The sequence below is a fragment of the Mustela putorius genome, unplaced genomic scaffold (assembly GCF_011764305.1).
Source record: "Mustela putorius furo isolate JIRA1106 unplaced genomic scaffold, ASM1176430v1.1 tig00003853_pilon_pilon_pilon, whole genome shotgun sequence".
Lineage (NCBI taxonomy): Eukaryota > Metazoa > Chordata > Mammalia > Carnivora > Mustelidae > Mustela > Mustela putorius.
The window spans coordinates 61,662,295-61,675,536 of record NW_025422005.1 but is presented as its reverse complement, the minus strand read 5'-3'; the positions used below and the strand labels follow the sequence as shown (position 1 = coordinate 61,675,536).

General features: G+C 41.1%; 1 protein-coding gene across 1 annotated transcript in view; it reads left to right on the top strand.

The window, feature by feature from the left end:
• Nucleotides 1-13,242, top strand: part of ERICH3 (glutamate rich 3) — a 115,270-nt gene extending 102,028 nt beyond the window's left edge. The window contains exons 14-16 of the mRNA XM_013059191.2: nt 4,120-4,242; nt 7,622-9,944; nt 10,624-13,242. Coding sequence (XP_012914645.2) covers nt 4,120-4,242; nt 7,622-9,909 — 2,411 coding nt within the window. The 3' untranslated portion in view covers nt 9,910-9,944; nt 10,624-13,242. The remainder of the gene's footprint in view (nt 1-4,119; nt 4,243-7,621; nt 9,945-10,623) is intronic.

Here is a 13,242-nt window from a genome sequence, read left to right as displayed (position 1 = left end):
AGCAGGAATTACAGGGCAGAGGTACCCTGCCAGCTGGAGAAAGCCCACAGGAAGCAGAAGGAAGAGCAAACTCGAGGACTCTAACCCTAAACAGGGAGCATCCTTGCTGAGTGAAGCTTCCGGAAGAAGGGAGGCTGGTGTGACAGATGCAAACAAACAGATGAACCAGAAAGTGGTGGAAGATGAGGCAGAGAAAGAAACGTGTATGCCATCGGGAGGATTGCATTCTAAGATGGAACGGTTTGAACATGCAAATGATGTGATCTGAAAGTTGCAGAAAGATGATTCTCTACTATTCTGTACTGCATGGAGGATAGATATTAGCTCTCTGCAGCTGTTATCTCTGAACAGCTGTGGACTTGAGTTTGTAATTAGTCCTGGGTTTGTGTGGGTGGTGTTGCTGAGCCGGAGGTAAGAGCAGGCACATCTTCACTGCGTAGGTAGAGGGTGTTAGTCACAAAGTCTGTCATGGTGACTTGCTAGGAAGGTAATTGATTGGCTACACAAAGAATGATCGAATCACACGCAGGGTATTCAAGGTCACGGGGAACTTGGGATAAACTTGGATAGATCTTACTCTTCCTTTATAGCTTCTTACATCCTTAAAATTCAGATGAAAAGTTTCCTCTTTAAAACTTTCTTCTGTTAGTGAGTTGCTCAGCGTTATTAGTGTGTTTTGAGATGGGATCCAGTTTGTTTTGTTTGAAAACAAGTGGAGAAGCAGGAATGATTATAGAAAGCTTGCCTACTAATATTGAAAATGACATCCTTGCCACCAGTTTTCAATTACAAAATTATAGAAAGAATTGGTGGAAATGGTGACATTGTTGGCAATGTGCAGGGTCATACAGCCTTCCCTCATTACAGGTGAAATCATTTGTTGATACCTCCTTTTTCTGAAGAACATATAAAAACATATATCAAAAGCTTCTAAAAATATGCTCTTGAAGCCAGCAATTCCAATTCCAGGAATTTGCCCTAAGGGAATAGTCAGAAAAAAATACAAAAATGATTGTAAGTGGTATTTAAAATAGCTTTATAATCACACATACACCCACACACAAATGGAAATAACAATATTCAACATCAGACAACTGGTTAACCACATTTTAGTAAAAACCTATTAGAACTTTTATGTAGTTACTGAGGAATCTTTTTTTATTTAATGATACGTGGAAATAGTCACAATATATTGCCAAATTTAAAAAATGCTATCTATACAAGAGGAGAGTAAAAAAGATACATAGAGATCCAACCAAATGTTAACTAGTAGTTCTGAGTGGTGAAACTAAGATAACTTTTGTTTTCTTTTTTATACCTTATAATCTTATAAAGCTTTAAATAAGGATATGTACTATTTCCCTATTTTGAGAAAGTACTATATATATTATTTTAAAATATGTTTGTTTTCATAATAAAAAAGCTAATATCAGATAATAATATTTTGGTATTTTAAAAAACATCTTAAAATATTCTATATTATTTGAGTGGAAAAGCGCTTTTCTAAGAATTCTCAGAGCAAGCCTCTTCCACTTTGCTTTGAAGGCTGTGAGAACAGACAGTTTCCTTTGCTTTTAATGGTCATCTTTACAGAGAGGGAAGGCGAGGAGCCTCAGGGGGTCAAGGGCTAAGTAGTTAAGAACACAAAGTGATGTATTACAGTGCTGGCTCCAGGCTCAGCGGGCACAGTCCTCATTTCCTCCAGGTGGAAACCCTGAAGGTTAGACCCTGGCTAAGTTCTTGCTTTTAAGTTTTAGTTTCAGAACATCTGAGGAAAAAAAATGACCAAGGGAGGACTTTTCTGGTCTCACACCTCATAAGTCCTTGATGCTCAGGCCAGGGTCCCATTCTTGCTGAATCTGAAGCAGGCAACACCTAACTATATCTACTTCCAAAAGCCTTCTCATCTACTTCCAAAGCCTAACCCTCCAGGGGCAAGCCAGGAGACGTGGCCAGGTGGTGAGGACAGTCCTGAGACAGAGGGACTACATGCTTCACTGTCCATTCTGAGTGAGTTATAATTTCCAAATTATGCTAGTATCGTTTGGCTTCTTAGAATAGTCTTTGGTTCAATAGCTGCTAATTGTTTATTTTAATTATTATTATGATGATGATTATTATGATAAACCATTTTTCATTAAAAATTTATTAAGGTATAATTGATGTATATTATTTTAGGTGTATAACATAAGGATTTGATATTCATATGATAAACCATACTTATTTATAGTCTATGGCTACCGGGGGGAAAAATCCAGGTACCTCGTAGGCTCTGATGAAACAAAACTTCAAATCATTGTTGTGAAATCAGTCTTGCTCCCATTCCACTGTCCTACCATTTTTGGAATTACTATTGCTCAATTAGCCAAGCAGATTTATTATACACAAGGACCTAAAACATTGCATGTTTAAACTCATTGGTTAATACTGTTAATATTATTATAGTGCGCAAGATGATATTTAATTATATGTGCAATGTTCACAAGTTCCTAAAATAAAGGTTTGTTTGATAACAAACCCTACTATAATCAAATTGTCATGAGTTGATGTCATCTCTAAACTTTATTATTATAAAAATCTTTTTTATTTGTTTATCAGATGAATGAGGAAAGTTGATGTTAAACAATTATTTAAAACAGAATTTGGACTATATGATATACCTCTTTTCATTTCCATGTTTATTCTCTTACTATTAATAAAGTTAAGTCATTCCATTTTTGTCCCCAAAAGCCACATGAGGCAGACATTTTACTATTTGCTTCAAAACACAGATGAATCAATAAGTAACCAATTACCCTTTAGCAATTCACCTTAAAGTGCGCAAGAGACCACATTTTAGTTCTGTTTTTCTCAAAGTATAGTTTTGGGATCAATTGAACCCAAATATGTGAGAGGAAAGAGAGAAAAGAAGAAAGAAGGGAAGGAAGGAAAGAGGGAGGGCAGGAAGGAAGGCAGATGAGGGGGGGAGTGCGGGGGGGGGGGAGGAGGAAGGAAGGCAGGTGGGGGGTGAGGAAGGAGGGGGGGAAGAAGGGAGACGTGGGGTGGGGGAGGAAGGAAGGCAGACGGCGGCGGGGAGGAAGGAGAATGTATTTTGGAGACTTGTTCTTATCTGGGAGGGCAGATTTGGTCTAGTGTTATTCGCATGAGCTTTAATTCACCAGAAGGTGGCACAATCATAGGAGTTTGGGATTTAGGCACAGGGATCATTGGATAATAGGTAAGGGATGTAGACAGGGACATGTCAGAAATTAAAGACAAATTTAATTGATATTACAGTGTTGCCTAGAATCATGCCAGATTGGTTGGTAATACTTATAATCAACATGCTCATCATCATCATAGCTATTATTTATTAAGTGCTTAAGTACCTCCTTATAAGTAAAGATAAGGCTGTACTACATATATTTCTTTATTTAATCCTTCCAATAACCATTGAGTAGGTATCTTTTTTTGACAGATGGGTAAACTGAGGCTTAAGCTTAGGTCAAAGAACTTCCTGAAGATGACATGGTTGGTATGGAGTATGGGTCTTGAACTTAGGTCATTGTGTTTCTGAAGTTTCACGGCTGGTTATCAGCTGCAGAGAACAGGAATTTCTACAACAGCTTTTACTGTTGAATATATAGGAACCATACACTAGCTTTTCTCGCTGTGTCCACCTGGAGTGAGTATTGAGGTCAAATCACTAAAATCTACTAATGTATGAAATGCTCATAGTATAGTCATCTCTGATACTCTTAGAAATTTCAAAAAGCCATGATGACTGGTGTTATAAAAACCATGACATATGTTTCTAGAAAGGAAAATGCAACTAAACCTTGTTTTCCATCATTTCATTGCATGTGCATTTGGCTGATCTGTCACTGCTTCTGGCTGTTGTCTCTTTTCAGTATTTCTTTGCATGGATTTCTTTACTTCATGATCTGCCATTGTGTTTTCCTTTTTGAAATCATGGCTTGGAAGCGATTTAATCTTCATAGATTTAAAAAAAGAAAAGGTCACATTTTAATGTGAATACTTTAAAATTAACCCCACTTGCTGAAAGGATGTGAAAGAGTTCAGCAATGTTCCCATGACCTGTTTTTATGCCTTTTGATATTTCCTGTGATCTCCAATCAGTTGGACAGACCGTCGCTGAGGCTGTGGAAACTGGCAGCCACCGGCACTATGACACCGAGTCTGGTGTTAGCAGCACAGACGAGGAGAAGCACTCGAGGAAGCTGGAGAATGACACAGGTGCAGGTGAGGGCACATCATTACCTAGGAAAGACCTTTAGAAAGCCTCTGCGAATGACAGCCCCATTTTCATCTTTCACCACCCCCCCAACCCTTGCTTCCTCCTTCTTCCACCTTTATTTTCTTTCCACTAATGAATTTGATGGCAGGAGGTGGCTGAGAGGCCTTAAGGGGAGCTTTAAAGCTGACATCAGATATGAATGTTCTTGTTCTTTTTTGAATACATTAGTGCCTAGATTGGAGGGGAAAAAGGACTTTAAAGTATAATAGAAATGTTGGTCAGATCAGTCTTATTTTCGTAGTCAGCCTCCCTGTTAGGTGATCAGGTAGGAGGATTTGCCCAACTGGTGCACTGGAGACAGAGAGGGCCAAGGTACATTTCACAGTGGTTTATTTGAACTCCTTATTTTTTTAAATTAGGGGAAATCAGCATATGACCTGGCTCTTGGTGATGAGTATTCCAGCTGCAAGATTGCCAATTAGAGTGATTCAACAGACCATGACTCATATCCATCGGGTCAAACACCCTGTGTCCTTGAAATCAGGTTTCCCCGTATTTAGTAGAGGACTTTTAAAAACCGCACTGACTTGAATATATGTATGTGTATATGGGGGGGGTAGTGTTATTCATTTTATTTATCATATGGTCACAGTACCTCTAATTTTTAAAGACAGTTATTAAGCACTATGAGGTGTTTGAGATTTTACTCTATTTTTAAGCAAACATGTTTGCCAGCCACAGTTTCATGGTGTGAGCAGAAGATGCAAGACTCTTGTGTCAGAGAAAAAGGACTTTCTTACTCACAAGAAATAGTAGCCAGAATATTTGCACTCACACTGGTTCCCTGAGCTCCAGTTACCCCTGGGGAATGTGGAGAGGGCCAGGTGGCACTTGAACATGAAGTAGATGAGTTACAGGAGGAGGACCCTAACTGCTTAGGGAATCCAAATCTTGTATGATGAGCATTCCACTAGAGGAGTTCTGGTATACCTCCCAAACAGTCTACAATGCAGGAAGTATGGAAGGAAGACTTGATAGGGCTTTCTGTGTGCCAGAAACCCTGCAAAGCATTTTATGGTTAACCATTATAAGGATTCTGTGAGTCAAGCATTTCTGCTCCCATTTTTTGTATAGAAGAATGAAGGCTTAGAGAAGTGTTTGTTGAACTTGTTTCCCAAGTGGATATGGATAGTAAGTGACAGAGCTGGCATTCTTGTCCAGTTCTGTCTGACCCCTAAGTACACATTCATTTCACAAAATCAAATTGTCTCCATTTCTGAATATCGCTTGTGTCTTATATATATATATATTTTTTTTTTTTTCCAAAAGCCCATGAGGTTACTGTCAAAAACCATGTCATGTTTCATACCCATACTACTTAGAAGGATTTCAGTTACTCTTTCTCTCTTACTTCAGGAATGTCATGTCTGACTTCCCTATGATGTGCATGTTCATATAATAGCTCAGCTGGATGCCATTAGCCCTTTCTCTCCTAGAATTTAGGCATAGTATATTGTTATATGGTGGCAGACAGTTTTATTCCCATTTTCCTTAATGTTTTTTAATCCATAAATTTAAAGACCAGCTTACAAAACAGAGGACTTTATTTAAATGTTTTTCATAACTGACTTTTTAATATACTTTCATGTGAGAATTTGAATAGCAACAGATATACTATTAAAGAGACTTGATACACATTGTTTTAATTTAATTTGTTTTAAATCCAATAATCGTAATGAGATACAATGGATGGCTGAAGTGAAATATGAAAAATGAAATAAAATTCTTTCAAATGAGTTGGCTACATGTTCTCTGAATGAACATTTGGCTCAATATTTCCCTCTAGCAACTCACAGCTACAATTTAGTAAGTAACTGCTGTGATGTGCTGAGGACCACATATTAAAGTCAACACTATCCTATTGGTAGACCTGAAATTTCTGTTACTACTTTGAAAGAAGTCTCCAAAAGTTACCTTCCAAATATACTTTTTGAGGAAAATGTAGTATCAGCTATTGCCACCTTACTTCAAAATGGTTTATTGTTGCTACCTGGCAAAAGGCCAAGAGAATGCAACAAAGAGCAGTTGTGTTTTGTGTTAGGAGGGGAAATGGAATGATCAGATAGTCCTGGATGGAGTATCAGAACAGGGACGAAGAGATGATAAGAGCAGGGCTTTAGGTTTCTGGTAGATCCTTGGTAACTGGGTGGGGTGTGGGGGTTAGATGGCTGGCCAAAAAGACAAGCAGTAAAAAATACAAGGAAGACGCATTTGCTTACTTTATAATTTAGAGGTTGGCACATGGGTATGATAACTTCTAGCATCTGGTCTAGTGTCTTCTATGAGTGAGAAAGAGTAGAGTGATAGCAAAATTATTAAGATGACCATTTTAGAATTTCCTATCTCCCTAAGTATTATTCTGCAGTCAGAAAATGTAAATGCTTTGGGTATTTGGCATGACATCCTTTTATTAATTTTGCATGGGTCATTTCAACAGAAATGCATGTATTTTTTAAATAACAAGAAACGCATTTGAAGCCTTTAAGAAACATATTGAACTTAGATTTATTGAAGTATGATGGCTAGTACAGCCAGATTTGCCAGGGAATTATAGATGAGAACTTATGAAATACTTCAAGAAGGTTATTTATGTTGAAATTTGTCCCAGACTACAAAGTCCTGCCTTGTTCTGTGATCCTGTTTTGCCAAAGGCAAAACAGTTTCTGAACGTAGGCAGGGAGGTATCCTGACCTATAATACAAATTGGTGTCTTTAGTAAAAGCCTTACCTTGAGCTAGAAAGTTATTTGATGACTAAATCTAGATATAGTAGCTTTAAAACGTGAGAATAATATAGGGGATAATAATCAGCTCACACTGTATTGTGATTGTGCTGCCGAATGCCCACATGAATACAAGAAACACAAGCCAAGGACACACATATTATGATGCTCTAGGGCAAAGTGATTTCTAAGAAGATGAAATACTGGTTTTTTATTCCATAATTTTTCTGCAAGTCCTAATATTTCAAATAAAAGTAGGCGGTATGTGTGTTATATGAAAGATTGAGAGAGAGAGAGAGAGAAGGGGGGAGGAGACCACTCTAAGATATGGAGATCTTATTTGTTTTCAACATTTCTGATGTTCAGTTTTCCTTAAATATCAATGTGTCCATTAAACCGATAGCACTTATTTTCATCATGAAGAGCCATTATTAAATCATGGTGCATGTTACAGTCGATGGCATCATAGGATCGAGGAAATGGTTAATATGTAAGATCAATAGCTTCTAGATATTATCTATATCACATATATGGTTATATAGAATATCTCCTCCCTGGGCACTCTGGTTAAAGTAACCATGTTTTCTAACCCTATTTCATAGCACCACACAGGAATTTCATGTTGGAGAAAAGGGCAACACTCAGCTCACACACAGAATCCAACCAAGGTGTATCAGACGTGTATACACTGGAGAAGAAAGAGGCAGCGCAGGAAGGTGAACTTCCCCAGCACCGGGATGCTGACACAACGGAAAAGAAAGGGGAGGCAGCAACGTGGGAAAAAGCAAGGGTTGATGAGGTTCCCTTGGGGGAGGGGAAGCCAACAGCAGAGCAGCCTGCATTAATAGAACAATTTGCAGAGGAAAGAGAGCTCCCTCAGAGCAGAGCGAGTGGGGCTGAGGCAGAAGCTGAAGGGGAAGAGGAGTTAAGCCCTAGAGGGATAGAAGCCACCAGAGCCTCTGGAGGTGTGAATGAAGATGAGGCTCTTGAAGAGGCAGCCTTGTTGCCAACAGTGTTGGAGACTGAGAAGGCAGCTGCTGATGGGGAGTGGGGCTCCCAGAAAACAGTGCTTGCAAGTGACGCAGCTCTGGACTCAGAGCGTATGCAGGAGGCCGAAACCCTGAGGGAGGCAGAGGAGAGAGAGGCTGAGAGAGCGGAGGTCGTGAGCTCAGCAGGGTCTGGAAAGCCTGAGGTGGTGACTAGGGAAGAGCAAGCATCTGCAGACCTAGAGGACCTGGGAGCCGAGGGAGATGCTGCCTCTGAGAGAGAAGGTGGTTCAGTAGAGGCAATGCTTGGGGGAGAAGAACCAGCCGAAGAGAGGAAGGCAGCCATGGGACCAGGGACAGTCTTGAGCTCCTCAACTTCGGAGAAGGCTGAGGCAGCCCGGATGGGGCTTTCGCAGACCACCCTGAAAGATGCGGAAAGGGAGGAGGTTGGGACGGAGGCAGAATCTAATAAAGAAGATGACAGGAAAGAAATGCTACCCGGGGCATTAAGTGTAGCAGAAGAAAGGAAGAAAGCTGAGAGGCCAGAATCCTCTCTGGAGGAAACTGAATCTGAGAGGGAAGAGGTGACAGGGGCAAATGCAGGGCAGGGTGAGCAAAAGTTTAAAGGGGAATGGCAGGAAACCTCGAAGGAAGTGAGATCTGAGGAAGAGACACAAGTCTCCCAGAATGAAGTGGAGTGTGATGCGGAGGGTGAAGCCCCCATCACGGGGTTGGAGTTGACTGAAGACGTAGGGCTGCAAGGAGGAGATTCACTAAGAGAGAGGGTGGAGACCATGTTTGAGGGGTCACCTGGATATGAGGGGTCACTGGAAAACACAAGTGCTCTGAGCAAAGAGGAAGGAGGGGAAAGACTGAGAGAACCCCAGGACCCAGAGCACAAAGGCAGAGCTGAGCTGCTCCCCAGGGAGAACGGGGCTCCCTCGGGGCAGGACCAAGGGCCAGGCCCTGAGGGGAAGGCTGTGTTAGAAGCTCCTGAAACTGAACAAGCAGGAAAGGAGCAAGCGCCGGAGGCAGAGATCACAGCCACGGGTGAGGCCCAGGAGCAGGCAGCCAAGGATCAAGATGGCCTCAAGGGACTGGAAGCTGGGGATGAAGAAGGGTCTTTGCAAAGGCAGCAAGGAGCAGGGGTCACAGCGATGACCCAAGATGTTTCTGAGGAAGATTCCATGATGGCACAAAAGCTGAGTGAAGAAGCTATGGATGAGGAGGCAGATAAAGAGTGCGCTCCGGAGACAGGAGTGAGGAGGCACGGGGACACAGAGGGGGATGGGAGCTGGCAAGTTGGAGCCATGGTGGCTGAGGAAGTTCTCCACCAAGAAGACGACACTGCAGGAACGGCTGCAGAGCAGAGGGAGGTGTTGGCAGATTTGAAGACAGCTGAGGGGAAAACAGAGGCAAATAAAGCCTCCTCCCCGTCAGATGTTGCTGGCAAGGAAACTTGGCACGAAGTGGAGGGGTTACTAGGGAAACCAGCAGCTGCTGAGAAGGTGGTGGCAGAGGAAAGAGCTCCGAGTAGGGAGGAGGTGCCGGGGACTTGGGTACCAGAGGCTGAGGAGGGGGCTCCACAAGAACCTTCAGACCCGGGAGGGAAGGCCCCACAGCTAGGGCAGGATCCAGAGGGCCGGGGAGTCGAAACCATGCAGCAGGCAGAGCCCGTGGGAGAGGAGGCTGGCCCGGGGAGCTGTGAAGATGGGCAGGAGTTGGGTGCAGCTCAAGAATTCAGCCCAGGAGTGTCCCGAGGGAGAGAGTCAGAGCCTAGGAGAGACAGTCTACAGGGCCTGCAAACGCTCCCTGTAAAACCTGATTACACGGAAAGCCAAGGGAGCCAAGAGCTTACAGTGCAGAGAGAAAAAGAGAACGTGCAAACGCAGATGCCTCCTTGAACAACATGAAGGCCTAAGAGACTTTGGGGCAGAAGGTGAGTTTAAGCCCGCTCTGTTTGCAGGATTTAACAGATTCCCCACCTGAGAATCCCTCCCCTTTGGTCAAGCTCAAACCTTCATCTGTCCCTGCATATACCTGTACCCAGCAGTGTCAATTCTCAAGGCTATACTGCTTAGCCCCCAGCCCCTGAGGACAGGAGCTGGAGAAGGCCAATGTGACGGCGCCAACGTGCACACAGGCACCCACTTCTACCCCTTTTGTACCCCCGAGTCATGTTCTCTGCTCTGCAAGCACAGTTCTCTGAGGAGGTGAAACCCATGTCTCCTTTCCAGGGTCCTGGAGATGAATTAAAGAGAATGGGCCACAGGGACGCACCACAGACCAGAAGAATCAAACTCTATTCCTAAGTTCATTTCCCTTTGAGTGTTTAAAAGGATGGCTGTGATTACTTGCCTTTAAATGGGCCGTATGCCTTCATTTCTGCAGTTTTTGTGAAGTTTAATATACATAGAGCATAAATTATAAAATATGAAAAATATATACACATTATAAAAATATATGTAAAATATTACAGATTGTAATTAAAGGCTAAAATTATTTTTAGCATTTCCTGTATTCCTGCTATTTCCCTGATGCCGTCTTATTCTCAGTGCCTAGTTTCTACTATCCTGAGAGATTTTACACATCGTTCTGTCCTTTTTATTATTTTTCAGGATGTTTGAAAGATGTCTTCAGGAAGACTTAAGACTGGAGAAAGATTCACCCAAGCATCTCACTTTGACTTTGGATTTTTACCTCTTTTTTTTTTTTTAATCATTTTGCTTGTCTAAGCCGGTTCCCAGTCCAGCAGTGTTGGTCAGTAGCACAGAAAACACCTTAAAATTAACTGGATCCTTCTGTAGGACCCTCCTTAGGGGCTGCAGTTTCTAATGGAAGACTGTGAGGCTGTTATGTATTCAACATAGCTAATGTGTCTCTATTCAAATCCAATTGATAGCTTTCAAATGTTTGACTTTTACCAAAGATCACCTGAAAGGCCCAGTCCTCACATCTGGGGTTTGTTTAAACTCCTTTTTATTTATAATCAAATATTAGTTCCGGTTTCATACATTAGAGTTTTATTTAAAGTCTGTGGCTTGGAGCTTTAATGACTTGGTTTGTGAAAATGAGCTCTAAAGGTCCTTCGTGTACACTCAGTACTAAAAATTGCTCCAGCCCTGTAAATCCTTCCAGAAAGGGATTCTATGGCATGTTGATTTACTTTATTTATTTACTTTATTTATTCATCTTATTTATGCTAGAAGAGTAAAGCGGCAATCTTATTTCAAAATGCCCTTTGTGTTTTTTTGTTTGTTTGTGTTTCCGTAGTTTTGCTTTCTGAGGTAGACTTAACTGCTGGTAGCATTTTGTCCCTGGGGGCCTTATTTATAGGTCCATTCAAATGTAAATCGGAGTAGTAAATAATTAAGCTGACTGAAATGAGTAACAATAATTATAGCAGGTAAATACGGCACATCAGTACCCACACCAACATTCTAGACTCTGGATTCTTTGGCTGATGTCATTTGATGGAAAAGAAACTTGGATTAGATTAGTGTGCTGCTCACCTGTCCGAGTTCTGTTATTTCAAACCTGTGAACTAACCTTGCGGGGCATTGTAAATCAACAGTCAGAATCACTTTCTAAATTACCCCTTGATATTACTAGAAATAGTTGTGCATCCGTGTGCCTACTGGGGATTATGATTTCCTTGAAGACGCCTTTGTTCCTATACCAGTACCCTAAAAGGCACATATGTTTGGCCATATTTTCTCCCATGAGGAGATGAACAAAATCTCCTAAAGCAGCAATTCTCCAGCTGGACTACTCATTAGACTTGTGCGGAGCACTTCCGTGAATGATTCAACCCCTGGCCCCCTTCCCTGGAGATGTGGGTTTAATTACTTTTAGATGGGTGTAGGCATCAAGTGTTTTTTTTTTTTGTTTTGTTTTGTTTTTTGTTTTTTTAAATTCAGTTGATTCTACTCTACTACTGTTCTATTCTCCTACTACTATTATGTAGCTAAAATTGAGGGCTGGTGCCTTAAATCATACAATCTAGGCAGAATGCCCTACACTCTATGTCCCTAGGGAGCAGGCATGTTGTCTTTTTAGGTATGTTTCATTTTAATAAAGGAGCCCTTGATCCAAGATATAACCTGTGGTTCTCAAAAATGTGGTCCCTTGATGAAGATGTCAGCATCACCTGGAACTGTTCCAAGAATACTAATTCCCACCCTGCTCTCACACCTATTAAATTGGAAACGCTGTGGCTGGGGCCTTGCAGTGGGTGTTTAATAAGCCCTCCAGGTAATTCTGATGGACTCTAAAGTCTGGAACTGCTATTGTGGACTCTGGGTTGTACTGAGGATTAATCTCAGGAGGAAAATGGACTGCAGAAGCATTGTGAACTTTCTCTGCCTCTTTCGTTTTCTGTGCCTCTGTTTTTCTCCTTTTCTCTAGGAAAGGGTACTCACTATAAAAGTGATGGATTCAACTTGAAGCTTATTTTTATTAGGACCATAATGATGTGTTTATGACATCTTCCAGCCCCACCCCCCACCAAGAATGAGTGCCTCTCACAGCGCACCACAGATCGCCATGGTCTGTTTTAGGATTAATGGGTGGGTTTCATCTACAGTATATCCGATTTCATTTATTACTGAGCTGCGTTACTGAGGAACTCTCCAGTATTTGTTTCCTAATCTCAACCTCAATGCTACAGAGCACTTTGAATACATAGCACCTTATAAGAAAGATTGTAAACTTGTTAATTCTATTGAAGAATGACTTTTGTACAATGTGCTAAATGGAAATTGCATTGAATTATTTTTATATTTAACACATTCGATCAAAACATTCTGTAACATAATCCTACAATCTGCATGTGGGTTTAAGTGTGAAATTCAGTGTTGTGATATTTCGATTAAATGAATTTCTTTCTCTGCAAATACTATGTTGATAAAACTATTTGTATGTTCAGCTGAACTGATTTTCCCCTCAGTTTCATTATTAAAAGCATAAAGAAACCATACATTTACAAATAAGACATGTGAATGATTCTTTAAAAATAAGACGACTTTGAGATTATCTTCTTTGTCCTTTCCTTATGAATTTAAACTCTATAAAGCAGAGAAAATTTGTCTCACAGGTTGTTTATATCGACTGTCTGAAAACACGTCTGCATTCATACATGTCTTTCCCATACATGGGGTAATGCCAGAGAGGAAAGTTACTACCATTTCCTAAACAAGTAAATACAAGCTCAATAAAGTTAAGTGGTTTGTCTAAAA